At 45.2% G+C, this 16,433-nt stretch overlaps 1 protein-coding gene across 16 annotated transcripts in view; it reads left to right on the top strand.

Annotated features, from left to right (window-relative positions):
- The window catches only part of myt1b (myelin transcription factor 1b), a 157,647-nt gene that overhangs the window by 102,403 nt on the left and 38,811 nt on the right, over positions 1-16,433 (top strand). For all 16 annotated transcript variants that reach the window (XM_034172084.1, XM_034172094.1, XM_034172093.1 and 13 more), the window contains one exon: positions 7,313-7,573. In XM_034172084.1, coding sequence (XP_034027975.1) covers positions 7,313-7,573 — 261 coding nt within the window. The remainder of the gene's footprint in view (positions 1-7,312; positions 7,574-16,433) is intronic.

Below are 16,433 nucleotides of genomic sequence, written 5' to 3' on the forward strand. Positions count from 1 at the left end.
TGGGACACTTTGGTTTATTACCTGTAAATAATCAGTTTTATTGCCAGTGTTCTTCAGACAAATCAGGGGATGGATACATGAACATTTCCAAGTCACTTAATATGTCTTGAACTTTATTTACATCACTTATGAAGAAATACAAACAGTATGGCACTCTATAGTAAATCTGTGTGGAGTAGACAGTTCTGAAAAACTGAGTGACTGTGTAAGAAGGAGAAAAGTGAAGAAACACACCAAGAGACCCAGACAAAAGAGACCCAAAAAGAAGTTATAGGCTTCTGTGACTGTGATTGGAGAAATTCTGCATAGTGCATGTTTTGCATGTTGTGTCTCCAGTTATACAGCTTTATGATGAAGTGGTAAAGAGGAGGATTTTCTTAAAAAGAAGACCTGAAAGTTCAGTTACAATTTTACAGAAGGTACATCTGAGATGCAAACCTAGATTTGATGTTTTGGTGAAATAATTTTTTTAAACAACATTCTTTATACATTTTAAGTAAATTCAGAGGAAAGACTTGGCTTAATCGCTGAAGTAACACCATTACATTTTCAGGATACATGGTATTTTAAGAATTTTCCTTTTTAACAGTACACCATTGGACATTAGACTGGCAGCCTGTCCAGGGTGTACCATGCCTGTTGACCAGTAACACTGGGAAAGGCTCCAACAACCCCCCCGACCCTTAACTGGAATAAGCGGGTTTAGAAAATGGATGGATGGGAGAGTGGTCATTTTGGTCTTTGGTTGGAAAAATAAATTCTTTTGAGTCTCCTTTAAGTGTCATGTTGTTAAAATTACTAATTGATACTAATACTAATACAAACATATCAATACACAGTGTTGTTCTGTCTTTAGCTATCAGAGAAATGAATTGTTCTCTGATTGTGGTGAAACATCACAGGTCATAGATAGCAAGATGAGAGGAAATCAGAGTGGGTGTGCCTCCTATTTCCTCTCATTTGATCTTTTTTTTCCCTCCACATCAACTCTGCATGAATATATCATCAGGAGGCATTGGCTTACAGCAACAGGATGGTGTTGAGATGCAGTTGCATCACCTCTGTCATCCTCTTTCATGCTTCCATCCTTCCATCCTACACACTTTTCATGTTGTTATTGAATTTGGCTGACTGCCAGCTCCCTGGATTATTTTCCACCAGGTATCTTTTTTTCATTATCTGTCGGACGGATCTCCCTCTCTCTTTCTCCACCCTCCCCTCTATTTCTTTCATCTTCTTTTTTGTCTTTTTACTCACCTTTATTCTCTTGTTTTTCTTCCTATGCATACCTTGCTGTTTCCATCTCCATCTCTGTGTCCACTCTGTCTCTCTCTACCTGCACTCCTCTCTGTGCACAGGAGGTGTAATTGGAGCACCACTTTCCCCCATATTGTGATTTTAAAAAGCTTTTTGCCTCACAGAGGAGAGAAAATGACTGCTTCATCATTTTTCAATTTCCTGACATGGTTTTAGGAAGATAAAAAGTGAAGATTAATGTCTCTGGCAGCACAGCAGAGCAAGGTGTTGATCAACGAGGCACTGATCCAAGAATAGGCTTCGGCAGCTCAGAGATCAACTGCAGACTGATCTGGAACCCGAGGATGAGCCAGTTAAAATCCAATATTGAAACACTGGAACACTGAGCTCATCAACCAAGGAGATTTCTGGGAACAGTTCCCATTTTTTTCTCCTTTTCTCTTAACCCTTTGATTTTTTTCCTGGCCCTCAACCAGTCCATATAAGCACCATTTTAGATGAACGCTGTAAACATCGCTCAACTCACCCCGATGTTTCTGTTCACCTGCCAAATCTGTAATAGAGCGCAGAGACATGTCTGTTGGTGCTGTGAGCAAAGAACACTCACAGTTATTGAAATAAACTGAAATTCATCACAGTGTTGAATAAAATTCTTCATATGTTTCAACTGAAACTGTTCATTTCCCTCAGGTGCTATTTTACAAGTGTGTGAGGATACAACATTATTATCATATTACAAGAAAAGCTGCAGTGGCCTTGTTGGCCACCAGGCTAAATAAACTGACAGGGTCAAAGATTAATAATACAATAACATGCTTTTGGAGGGTGGTATGCATTTTCAGAGGCCCGAAGTCCATGCTAAGCCCAAAATGACAGATTTTCTCCCTTGTCTAACTCGGGCGAATATCTGTCATTTTGGGCGACTTGGCATTGATGGAGGGACTCTGAAAATGCATACCACGCGACAACTGCATGTTATTTGCATTATTGTCACTTACTGAGATACACAACATGTGGAATCACATTAACAATATTTAATGTCATTTCAAAACGCACAACACCCAGCAAAAGCATACATAAAAAGTTGCCTCACTCTAACTTTTGTCGTGTTGGCTGGCACGCACTGGTCTCCAAATTCGCCAGGGCATCCTCATCAAGCGGGCTGCTTTGGCTGCTGTTCATTGTCGGACTGCCTATGAGAAAATCATCTGTAATATCCATATTGGAACCAACACACACTTTTGACCTTTTCATCTTTTGTCTGCGGACAGTTCTTGGGCTGCGTGCGCTATGACGTCATCAGTTTTTGCACAGCAGGCAGGTATTGGGATACCTACCCGCTACTGCGGGCAGGTATAGACAGGTAGCATACGTAAATGTAAATCTATGCTACCGGCCCAGCAACGCCTCAGTAAGTGATAATAATGTACAGTATTTTACAGAGGATAAGTCACTGTCAGGACGGGCGGAAGCCCGTCACCCGGGGCGGCTGGACCCGCAATACACACTCCCAGACTTGACTTAGGTGAAAGAGAAAACGTGGTCTTTATTTCAGGCAGAGGTTCGGTACACATTTGGTCAGTCAGCGTGGCAGAGGTACCAACAGGATCAGGGATCAGGCTGAGGCGCAGTCAAAAACAAGCAGGGGTCAGAGGCACGAGCAAATACCAACATCTGGGATGAGGCAAAAGGCAAGGTCGAGGTAACAGAGCAAAGTTCAGTACACGGCAAGACAAAAACAGGATTGTGATTGGCACTGGAAAGTGTACAAAGACAACAATCTGGCCGTGAGCTGTGAGACTGTGGAGGCTTAAATAACAGGTGGTGTAAACGAAGTGCATGTGCAGACTGATTAGGTAACAAGGTGCATGTGTGGAGGGAAGATTCTAGAAAGGGGGTGTGGCTATTGGACAAAGATTAAACACTGTGCAAGATAGTGAAGGAAGGGAAACACAGAGTGGAGTGATGTAATAAACAAAGACACGAGCTGGTGGCAAGAGTGTGAGTGAAAGATACGAGGATTAAACACTGCGCAAGACAGTGAAGGAAGGGAAACACAGAGTCGAGTGATGTAATAGACAAAGACACATGAGCTGGTGGCAAGAGTGTGAGTGAAAGATACAAGGCAGGTGCAGTGATGTGAAGTGAACCAAAACAGATGGGCGTGAGGGCAAACTGAGAACAGAGATCAAACAGAAACAGAGGACTAAGAATCGAGCATGAACAGCAACTAAGAACAGAATAAAATACCATAATGAACAAGACCAGAACTAAGCATGAACATGAGAACAAAAAGCGAACCAGTAGATAACAGAAGATAAATTACATAAGAACTGAATCGGAAAATAAACACTAAGACAAAACTGAACTGGAGCTGACTATGATTGAAGAATACAAGCAGAAGACAAAACAAACAAAGACTAATAATTAACAGAAAACAAAACATGATACTACTGCATAACTGATAACACAAATGAGATGAACAAAATCAACAAATGGTAAACAATGGAAACACAAACTGGCTGAACAAAACCAGACAATGGCTAAAGTATAAAAGTAGCAAAGAAGCAAAGCAAAATAAAACAATATACCCAAGAAAAATGGCTACTAAAACAGAGCTGGGGCAGACGGTGAGTAAAAGAAGGAGGAAAAATGAGGATTGAAGCCCAGAGCCGGCCAAAATCGTGACAGTCATGTCTTCTGTTTGTTTGTTTGCTAGTTTCAAAGGTCCTGTGACTTATTATCCTGTGTTTGTTCTTAATACCATCATTATTATTGATGCCAATTAAAATTGTTCAGTGGAGGTTATTGATGTATGTGCTGATTAAAGCAGCATAATCTATTCTGAAGCATACAGCATTACACTGTCCAGATTCAGCCAAATGCTGCAAAATGGATGGGACAGTGTTTGACAGTGCAGATAAATAATGACCCAAAACATACCATCAAAGCAAGCCAACAGCTTCTCAAGGCAAGAAAATGTTATATTCTTCAATGGCCAAGTCAGTCATCTAACCAAATAGTGAACTGTAAATGAAGCTGAACATGAAGGAAGGAGAAAAGGGACCAACTTACCAGACAAAGGGCTGACCTGGAAAGTATGTACAGCAAGTTAGGGTGACAAAGGGTGTTAATGGTAATGTGCTGATGAATGAGGAGAGTGTTTTGAGAAGGTGGAGGGAATATTTTGAGGAGATGATGAATGAAGAAAATGAGAGTGGCAAGGCTGGATGATGTGGAGAGAGTAAATGAGGAAGTGCAAGAGATTAGTAAGGATGAAGTGATGAGGAGTAGAAAGGAGATTGGTTCACATAGAAGTGGAACCATGGAAATGATAAGGAGAGATGGCAGTGGAGTTTCAGATTGGAAAGAATCTTAGAAAGTCAGAGGATGTCTGAAGAGAGAAGTGCCCTGCTATGGATTTTTAAGAACAAGGGTGATGTTTAGAGTTGCAGTAGCTAAAGAGGGATAAAGTTGATTAGACACAGCATGAAATTATGGGATAATAAAGGATTGTTAACTGAGCACGAGGTTAATAATTTGTTTATTATATTGCTATTATATATATAAACACGCAAACCTATGGTATCGCCTAAATATGAAAGCTGCTGACAGTGTTGGGCTTGTAGTCAGGTCTGTTTGCTTCACCTCCATGAAGAACTTGCTAACAGATGGTCCGGTATGTAGCTGGTAATCTTTCAATATGTGTGCATTTTCCTATGATGGTTCGATCTATATGGTGTATGTTCATATCTGACTTGGTTTTTCTAATATTTTTTTAGCTTTCTGGTTTCAAACGAATGTAACGTATTCCGGACCAATTGTCATGATATGGGAAACTATCAGACCGGAAATCAGCCAATCAGAGCATGTATAGCGCCACAGCATGTGTGTGTGTGTGTGTGTGTGTATACTAGCGTGTTGCCCTTGGGGATCCATGAGCTCTAGATTGAGTAGTGTTCATAAAATAGGGAGCTGACATTTTTCAAGGGTGGTAATAAATTATGCAACATTTTTATAATGATTTGAAATGGCATGTGAGTCCAGAATGTAATTATCAACGTCCATTGTTCCTGTTGTTACATAATATCTATAATTTCTCCAAAAATATTAGTCCTGTAAATGTTCTGTTTTGGCGACGTTCATCCTACGTTCACCCACTCTTCTTCTTCTTTGCCCAGCAGTAGCCACATTCTGCTGGCACCCTGTTGGGCAACGGCACCAGTGGCAGTTGTTGTTAACCTGGGCCTCGACCAATTCGTATGGAAATTCGATTTGTACTCTGCTTATTTATTTTGGCTTGTTTTACGTCAGATGACCTTCCTGACACAACCCTACTCATTTATCCAAGTTTGGGAGTAGCACTCAGAGTGTACTGGCTATACACTCCATGTGGCGATAGATAGATAGATAGATAGATAGATAGATAGATAGATAGATAGATAGATAGATAGATAGATAGATAGATAGATAGATAGATAGATAGATAGATAGATAGATAGATAGATAGATAGATAGATAGATAGATAGATAGATAGATAGATAGATAGATAGATAGATAGATAGATAGATAGATAGATAGATAGATAGATAGATAGATAGATAGATAGATAGATAGATAGATAGATAGATAGATAGATAGATAGATAGAGTGGGTAAAATAAGAATTGAATGTGTCACTATTTTCTCAGTAAATATGTTTCTAAAGGTGCCACTGACATGAAATGTGAAGAACTAGATCGCGGGTACGAGTGGCCGAAATGGGCTTCCTCAGGAGGGTGGCTGGTGTCTCCCTTAGAGATAGGGTGAGGAGTTCAGTCATCCGTGGGGAGCTCAGAGTAGAGTCGTTGCTCCTTCGCATTGAAAGGAGCCAGCTGAGGTGGTTCGGGCATCTGGTAAGGATGTCTCCTTGGCGCCTCCATAGGGAGGTGTTCCAGGCATGTCCATCTGGGAGGAGACCCAGGGGAAGACCCAAGACTAGGTGGAGTGATTATATCTCCACACTGGCCTGGGAACTCCTTGGGATCCCCCAGTCAGAGGTGGTCAATGTGGTATCATCCAGCCCAGTCCCACATTTTTTTTTCGTGCTCCCGTGACGAAATGAGTCAAATTTTTGTGACGGGTTTTTTTTAACTCACTATTTCTAACCCTACTCCTACCCCTGACCCTAACCTTAACCATAACCTAATCTTACTCTTCCCCCCACCCTAACTATAACCACCCCGATCCCCCTGCTTCACTTTTAATTTCATGCAGCCATCACAGAATGAATTAGAATTAATTCCTGCTGCCGTGATGAAAATGAGGCGCTTTTCGTCACAATATCACAAACCAATAGATTAATGTATATTTCGTGCTGCTGAATCACAACTTGCCGTGAGACCAGGTTGCACGGGAAAGGGATGTCTGGGGTCCCTGCTGGAGCTGTTGCCCCCGTGACCTGAACCGGAAAAGTGGTTGAAGATGAGTGATGAGTGAGTGAGTGTGCAATAGAGCATGCATTTCACTTTCTACAGACAAAACTGAAGGAAAAAAGACTCACAAACAAGCAATAATTTCAGGAGGCTGCAGTATAGTCCTGGCAAGTTCCAGATTTTGGCTAGTCACTGTCTGCAAAGGATTTTTATCCAAATAAACAGTAATCCTTATATTTCTAAGGTTAGTTTGTCCGATTACTTTTGACCTCTGAAAATATTTGAGTGTGTGTAAAACTGGCTGTAATGCTACATGATTAATGTGATATTTTTGTTAAATGGTTAAAAAAAATTATGCCAAATGGATAGGACAGTGCTTGACAGTGTAATGTGTGTACAGATTATAATTCAATGACTTTTGAGAAGTGTGGATGGACTGGTGGTATGCCTGAGCAGCAGCTGTGTGTGACCCTGGGCAGTTCCTCGGTGTGGTGATTCAAACCTGTCCTGACCTGTGACTAAGTAAATGGATTGCTATACAACTATAACTTTTTAGTTGTTGACAGCTGGTAGTACGAAAAGCTGATATTTTGATGAAGTTCTCAATATCAAACTCATCTGACATCATGCATTTTGTTCAGGAAATGGACATTGAGGTGGATGAGAATGGCACTCTGGACCTGAGTATGAAGAAACCCATCAAACGAGAGGGCAGTCTGTCCGGCACCAGTCCTGGGGTTCGGTCCCCAGACCCTTCTTCATCCTCATCTTCCTCGCTTCATCATGGTGGAAATAGTGGGATGACATCACCAACTCTTGGTCACACCTATAAGCAAGAAGAATGGGAGGGGCCTCTGGATTTCACTAAACCCAACCGCCAAAGGGAGGAGGAAATGGACGAGGTTGGTGCAGTTAAACTAGTTCAAGCTCCAAACACAGTATTTCCTCTGATATTTTTCAGAGAGGACGTATTGCAGCATAAATAACAACACAGAAAATCCCCCCTGAGCTTTTCTTTAATTAAAACTTTTAATTGTTTACATTACATTGTCTTTCTCTAATCCCCTTGTCTTGTTTATTGTCGCCTTTTCCTCTTTCTATTATTCATTTATTTCACCAAAATGCGGGTGTTACTGTACTGTTAAAACATTGTACTCTGTATCAGAGGTGGTGTGTCAGGTGCATTGCACCATCCAGGCTTTGGCATATGCTAATTTTCACTCCTTTGAACTGTTTCAAAAGAAATATAAAGGACCTTCAATATTAATTTTTTATGAGAACACTGCATTTGGAAACATCACTTGTCTACAAAGAACAAAAAGGAAAAATAGCAGAGTCCATGAGTGCAGAGTAGTTTTTAAAAGTTTCTGGGCTTGTGTACAAATATGCAAACTATCAAGCAAAAATCATCATTCAAAAAAGGCTGAGCAAAAGTTTTAGACAATAAATAAGTACAAATGATATATTATAATTAAAAAGGCTGAGATATTATAATTATCTCCGCAGTGACATTCATATCTCTGGGTCCTCAGCCTTTGCGAATGAGAGATGGCTGGAAAGAGTTCATGGAGTCATGGAGACACTGGACAGAGATGTTTGGCGACAAAGTCAGTGTCTTTGCAGAAGAACAAAGTCCTAAGTCTAGGTCCAGGTGCTTCCTGTCTTTTTGTCTTATTTACCTAAGTTGACAACCGAGTGTCTTTGACACAAATTGTCTTCCAAGGATCCTTGGGTAGCACTGGAATGGCTTTATGCCAAAACAGTTGTTACTTTAGCCCCGGTCACATGGCATAACGAAGGACAACGAATGCCAAACAGAACAAGAAAACTGGACTTACGTTGACTTTCAGAGGCATCGTTTATCCATCATCCAGCTTTGTTCCTGCAGCTGGCGCTTCGTCAGAATTTTCAAACTGTTGAAAAATGTGAACGAATCCCAACGACAACCTCAATTCATCCGTATTCCGTTTTGCTTTCTGTCTTGATCATTTGAGTACTTTCCGTGACATCAGCATTCCATTTGGGTGTTGTCCAACTTTACCCAACCTCCCAGGTCCGACGTCTTACACAAACATTGACAATATCTGAACAGATCAATAACTAAAGCTCCGAGGAGCTGTATGTAACATCCTTGTATATCGCTAATGACTTGTCCATGTGTGAGACAAAAAGCAGCATTGTCATACAGAAACAATAGCGGCAATAACGTTTTATCAACTACTTTAGCTAATTTACGCATGTTCCAGCCATTTGTGGCTGACCTGCGTGTGCACACGTTGTTGCTGTGAAGACAAACATCTCTCACTTTTTGTTAAGACAACCAGATCCCACCCCTGAAAGTGCTGTGGACATGAGGATAGGGCTGACTGTGCTCGGGCTCATACCCGCTGTCTGTCACGTCATTGTGAATGCTTCATTTTGATTTTGTTTAGAGTCGAGGTTGACATTCACTTCGTTTTTCTTTCCTTCGTTTCGGTTTTGTTTCTTTCCTTTTTGTACTCTTGATTCGCAGGCTTTTCCGTGATGGGGAAGGTGCAGGATCATTCGTCCACTTTTTTTAAATGATTTGTGACTTTTTGACTTTTTATCCTTCATTCAGCTGTCACCATGTGCCATGTGACAGGCACTTTGGGAGCTTCAGTAGTTGGGTTTTCCATTACAGATTTGAGCAAACGTTTAGGGATATTTTCAGAATGTCTTCAAAACACAGTAGTGAAATTACAGTATTTCTGTTGAGTGATGGAATGCAGCTACATCTTGTTCACTCGCAATATCTGTAATTCCAGCGAGGCTCTTGTGAGAACCATATGTAATTCTAACAGTCATGGTGACTGATGAGTAAACCCTGCTAAATATTGCCATTTTGTTGTTGTTTTTAATCCATTGTTGGTGTAAAATGATCACTTGTAAAGTTACACAAGCTTTCCATCTCTTACTCTGTCCAAGCCATCTATGAGGTCTGTGAGAAAAGTATCGTACCTTTTTATTTTTTTCAAAAACTATATGGATTTGATTCATATGTTTTTACGTCAGCCAAGCTTGAACCTTCGTCCGCATGCGTGAGTTTTTCCACGCCTGTCGGTTGCGTCATTCGCCTGTGGGCAGGCTTTGAGTGAGCACTGGTCCACCCTTCTCGTCGTTGTTTCATTGCGAGGAAATGGCGGAATGATTTGGGCTTTTTTTCCATCAGAATTTTTTCAGAAACTGTTAGAGACAGGCAGCTGGAAACCATTCGAAAAATTTATCTGGCTTTCGGTGAAAGTTTTACGGGCTTCACAGAGAATAAGGAGTGTTACTACAGCTTTAAGGACGGCCCACAATGGCGCACGGTGCGGCGCACTCCGAGCCGCCATCGAGAGGCAGAAACCACCACATCATTTCTAAACGGATGGCTGTGTGGAGCCAGGACCGTCGTGTGCAATTTCTCTGGTTATCACAAGAGCTGGACATCAGCCATTTTCCGGTAGATTTCACTTTTAACAAGAGATTTTGTCATGGAAAGCCGCGCGGAGGCTTTGCGCGTCACGACCGATTCGCTGATGAAGCGAGACAAAGGAACACCTCCGTTTCGGAGTGCCAGAGGACAAGTTGGGACAAGCCCAGCTCTCCACAATTTCTCTTATACTCACTCGACTGGTAAGCACTGAAAGCCGAGATAGACATGTCCCAACTTGTCCTCTGGCACTCCGAAACGGAGGTGTTCCTTTGTCTCGCTTCATCAGCGGCTCCGTCATGACGCGCGAAGCCTCCGCGCGGCTTTCCATGACAAAATCTCTTGTTAAAAGTGAAATCTGCCGGAAAATGGCTGATGTCCAGCTCTTGTGATAACCAGAGAAATTGCACACGGCGGTCCCGGCTCCACACAGCGATCTGTTTAGAAATGATGTGGTGGTTTCTGCCTCTCGATGGCGGCTTGGAGCGCGTCGCGCCGTGCGCCATTGTGGGCCATCCTTAAAGCTGTAGGAACACTCCTTATTCTCTGTGAAGCCCATAAAATTTTCACCGAAAGCCAGATAAATTTTTTGAATGGTTTCCAGCTGCCTGTCTCTAACAGTTTCTGAAAAAATTCTGATGGAAAAAAAGCCCAAATCATTCCGCCATTTCCTCGCAATGAAACAACGACGAGAGGGGTGGACCAGTGCTCACTCAAAGCCTGCCCACAGGCGAATGACGCAACCGACAGGTGTGGAAAAACTCACGCATGCGCACGAAGGTTCAAGCTTGGCTGACGTAAAAACATATGAATCAAATCCATATAGTTTTTGAAAAAAATAAAAAGGTCCAATACTTTTCTCACATACCTCGTATTTTAGAATATCATGTGACTTTTTCTGTACATCATGTGACCTTTCATAGTGGAAAAAATGTTTCCATTCCAGTTTTGCAAAATATGGCCTTTTCGAAACATCCTCAGCAGACCACCTCATGCGAACACAAAAACATTTTGTGATTTGAGTTGTTTCGAAATACATGTTTCCATTAAGTATAATTTCATATTCTCTTTTCTTATTTCATTTTCTGTACCCACTTACTACAACTAAGGTCATGAGTGGGTGTGTGTGTGTCTGTGTGAGGGGGACTGGAGTCTGTCCCAGCAGTGACTAGGTGAGAAGTGGGGTACACCGTGGTCCAGCCTATAGCAGGGCCAACACATACACATTCATTCACTTTCTATGTCCACTTACTTAATTTAAGGGGACGTGGGGGGCTAGAGCCTATCCCAGCAGTCACAGAGCAAGAAGCAAGTTACACCCTGGACAGGATGCTACACATAGAGAGAGAAACCCATTCACATCTACAGTCAATTTAGAGTTTACAGTTCACCGAACCAGCATGTTTTTGGAAGTGGGAGGAAGCACCCGGAGGGTGAGGAGAACATGCAAACTCCACACAGGAAGGACCAGGTCGGAAGGGAACCTGGGAACCTAGGACCTTCTTGTTGTGAGGCAACATTGCTAACCACTAACCCACTCTGATGCCTGTATTTTCAAATTGCTACTTCTAATTGTGCAATTTGGAGGTTAATGGAAACCCAGCTAGTGTTGAGAACCCCAGCAATAGGAAAATGCTAATGGGGTGCCCAAGTTTCACCTGGTTGCAGCAGAAAAATGGATACTTTTGAGAATTGGGGATGAACTGTTGTCTGCCTGGGTGGTTGTCATCTAGGACCCAAGATGGTTCCATATTGTGGTGGATGTGGGGCACCAGGGCATGCACTGAATTATGACTTGAATGAAAGTGGCATTCAGAAAATTAATACTACTACCAACACTGAGGAAGATGCTCAGAACTGTGACTGTTTCCCCTCATCAAACTTGCACAAACTCACGTGTGGATTTAATGTGGAAAAACTACAAACTCCAACTCACAACACAGTTGAGATTAATGCCCTGTACATATTCAGACAGCATGTGGAATATCTCACTATGGATTTTGGATTTCTGCTGGATCTCACTGATGGGAACACCAATTTAGAGGTGTGAGTGTGTAAATTATAATTCAGTTTAGTCGATTGACAGTACACTAAATCATAGCATACTGTAAGCCACCTCAAAGGGCTGTTTATGAGTAAGGATTAAACCATACCCAACTCAGTATTATAGATCTCCATGATGTCATAAAACAATCACATTGGAGAAGTGATCAAAGAAAAATCAATCTGGCAATGAAAGAGACAACAGTAAAAGAGTAATAATAATAATTTTGAGGCAAATTTGATCACCTGCAAAATATATTCTACTTTTCCTTAATGCAAGCATGATTCTCACCTAATTTAATTAATATTTGTTTATTTCCCCCTGGGTTACCATATACACAAACAGACAGGGATGAACACACTATTCTGGGAGCATGTGTTGGCTGCTCCTCTGTCTCCTCCATACATTGGCAGAGGTAATAAATGTATCACTGATGTATTACTTGTAATATTGTCAGGGAAGGAAATGAGTGCAGACAGGACCCTGAATTTTGTCACAAATTGAAATGTATTCTATTGGCAACAATACCAAAAGTAAAAATAAAACAAAACAAAAGGAACCACTGGTCTACAAAGCACATCCTGTGGGTATGATGGAGCTTTGATGAAGCATAAGAGCAGCTTCTCCTATGCATGATGTCACACTGACAACATCAATGTACGAGGTGCATTCAAAAAGTATCCAACCTTCATGTTGGGAAAGTGTAGGAACACGGACCCACAACAGGGGGCGCAAATGAACAGACAATGGAGTAAGTCAAAATAACAACGCTTTACTGTTGTGAATGTGCACAACGAATACAACCAATCACAGCAATGGACAACAGTCAATTCACAAAAGTGTCGTGTGGGCAGGCTCGAAGATAGGAGACGCCTCTCCAAGGTAAGACCGGAACCACACAGCTTCCTCCGCCACAGGACCCCGGGAATACTGGAGCCGCCAAGTCCCGAACTCCCAGGTGGCCACTGCCTCCGCGTGTCGGACCTGGTACTGCTGGCGAGGAGCAAAGAACAGTTAGATGGGGGCGCGTATGCACCCAGGACTCCGAACAGCAGGAAAGGTACCTCCACCTCTCGTTGGAACAGTAATCCAAAAAACTAGCTCAATCCAAAAGATGCACTCTATTTGCTTTGATACGTTACCTCTCTGGTAGAAACGATATCTCGGCAAATGAGGTGGAGATGCCGTCCTGCTGATATACCTCCGTAGTGATTGGGATCAGCTGTCTCCGGTGATGGGTGACAGCTGTCATCCTGGCTGCTCCTGTAAGGCAGCAGCGCCCTCCGGTGCCTGGAGCCCGCACTCCAGGCAGGGCGCCCTCTAGTGGTGGTGGGCCAGCAGTACCTCCTCTTCAGCGGCCCACACAACAGGACCCCCCCCTCAACGGGCGCCTCCTGGCGCACGACCGGGTTTGTCAGGGTGGCGACGGTAGAAGTCGGCCAGGAGGGCCGGGTCCAGGATGAAGCCCTTCTTCACCCAGGAGCGTTCTTCGGGGCCGTACCCCTCCCAGTCCACCAGATACTGAAAACCCCGGCCCATTCGTCGGACGTCGAGGAGCCGGCGCACGGTCCAAGCCGGCTCTCCGTCGATGATCCGGGCAGGAGGTGGCGCCGGACCCGGAGTGCAGAGGGGTGAGGTGTGATGGGGTTTAATCCTTGACATATGGAATACCGGGTGAATCCGCAGTGAGGCCGGAAGCCGGAGCCTCACTGCGGCGGGATTGATGACCTTGAGTATTTTGTAGGGGCCGATGTATCGTTCTTGCAGTTTCGGGGAGTCCACTTGAAGGGGAATGTCTTTGGTGGACAACCACACCTCCTGCCCTGGACGATACGTGGGAGCCGGGGCCCGCCGCCGGTCTGCATGGTTCTTCGCCCTCGTCCGGGCCTTCAACAAAGCAGAACGGGTGGCACGCCACACCCGACGGCACTTCCGTAGGTGGGCCTGGACCGAGGGCACACCGACCTCCCCCTCAACCACCGGAAACAACGGGGGTTGATACCCCAAACACACCTCAAAGGGGGGGAGGCCGGTGGCGGACGACACTTGACTGTTGTGCGCGTACTCGATCCAGGCCAGGTGGGTACTCCAGGCCGTCGGGTGCGCGGCTGTCACACAGCGCAAGGTTTGCTCCATCTCCTGGTTTGCCCGTTCTGCTTGTCCGTTGGTCTGGGGGTGGTACCCAGAAGAGAGACTGACCGTGGCCCCCAGTTCCCAGCAAAAGCTCCTCCAAACCTGCGAGGAGAACTGGGGACCGTGATCGGAGACGATGTCTGATGGTATCCCATGCAGACGGACGACGTGGTGGACTAGGAGGTCCGCTGTCTCCTGGGCCGTTGGGAGCTTCGGGAGGGCCACGAAGTGGGCCGCCTTGGAGAATCGGTCCACTATCGTGAGGACGACGGTGTTTCCCTGGGACGGCGGGAGACCCGTGAAAAAATCCAGGCCGATGTGGGACCAGGGGCGATGAGGCACGGGCAGCGGCTGTAGCAATCCCGGTGTCTTACGGTGATCCGCCTTGCCCCTGGCACAGGTGGTACAGGCCTGGATGTAACCCCGGACGTCGGCCTCCAGGGACGCCCACCAGAAGCGCTGCCGGACGACTGCCACGGTTCTTCGCACCCCAGGGTGACAGGAGAGCTTAGAACCGTGACAGAAGTCCAGAACTGCAGCCCTGGCTTCTGGTGGGACGTAGAGTTTGTTCTTCGGTCCGGTTCCGGGGTCCGGGTCTCGTGTCAGGGCCTCCCGGACGGTTTTCTCCACGTCCCAGGTGAGGGCGGCCACGATAGCGGACTCCGGGATGATGGGTTCCGGGGGATCCGACGGCTCCGTTTTGACCTCATCTTCGTGTACCCGGGACAAGGCATCCGATCTTTGGTTTTTGGTCCCGGGACGGTAGGTGATCCGGAAGTCAAAACGGCCGAAGAACAGTGACCAGCGGGCTTGCCTGGGGTTCAGTCGCTTGGCGGTCCTGATATACTCCAGGTTCCGGTGGTCAGTGAAAACCGTGAATGGCACGGACGTTCCCTCCAACAGATGTCTCCACTCCTCAAGAGCCTCTTTCACCGCAAGGAGCTCTCGATTGCCGACGTCATAGTTCCGTTCGGCTGGGGTCAACCTGCGGGAAAAATAGGCACACGGGTGAAGGACCTTATCGGTCTTCCCGCTCTGGGACAGCACGGCTCCTATCCCTGAGTCTGAGGCGTCCACTTCAACCACTAACTGGCGACTAGGATCGGGCTGCACCAGAACGGGTGCAGACGAGAAGCGCCGTTTCAACTCCTTAAACGCGGCATCGCACCGATCCGACCAGGTGAAGGGAACTTTTGGTGAGGTCAGGGCTGTCAGGGGGCTAACTACCTAACTGTAGCCCTTAATGAACCTCCTGTAGAAATTAGCAAAGCCTAGGAATTGTTGCAACTTCCTACGGCTTGTTGGTTGGGGCCAGTCTCTCACTGCCGCAACCTTGGCCGGATCAGGAGCGACGGAGTTGGAGGAGATGATGAACCCCAGGAAGGACAAAGAAGTGCGGTGGAACTCACACTTCTCGCCCTTCACAAACAGCCGGTTCTCTAACAACCGCTGCAGGACCTGACGTACATGCCGGACATGAGTCTCAGGATCCGGAGAAAAGATGAGTATATCGTCTATGTCACCACCAGTGACCACCGAGGGGCGTCTACCAAAAATGGCCAAGCTGGAAGAAGCTGATAATATTGAACACTACTTGACTACTTTTGAAAGGCTAGCCATAGTTTGTGGCTGGAGCAGAGCAACCTGGGCCGTGCATCTCATCCCGTTGTTGACGGGGAAGGCCCGCAGTGCTTTCGTTGCCATGAACCCAAATGACACAACCGACTACGATCGCTTGAAGGAGGCAGTGTTGAAGAAATATGAAATCAATGCTGAGACGTATCGGCAGCAGTTCAGAGCCCTGGACATCAGTCCGACTGAGACGCCGCAGGAGCTGTATGTCCGACTGAAGGACCTATTTTGTAAGTGGACCGGATATGAGAAGAGTAGTAAAGAGAACCTGATGGAGATGCTGGTACTGGAGCAGTATCTACGTGTGTTATATCCAGATGTGAGGACCTGGGTTAGGGAGCGTAACCCGGAGACTGCAGCAGAAGCCGCAGTACTGGTGGAGAGCTATGTGGCTGCGCACAGAGGTCCCCGAGGCTACCGCTATGCTGGAGTGTTGGAGCAGAGCATTAGGGGTAAGTCTGTTGGGTTTGGGAGGGGAGTTGGTTTTGGTACGACTAATAGTCATAACCTTGGTAGAGCC

Source organism: Thalassophryne amazonica, chromosome 6 (assembly GCF_902500255.1).
Source record: "Thalassophryne amazonica chromosome 6, fThaAma1.1, whole genome shotgun sequence".
NCBI lineage: Eukaryota > Metazoa > Chordata > Actinopteri > Batrachoidiformes > Batrachoididae > Thalassophryne > Thalassophryne amazonica.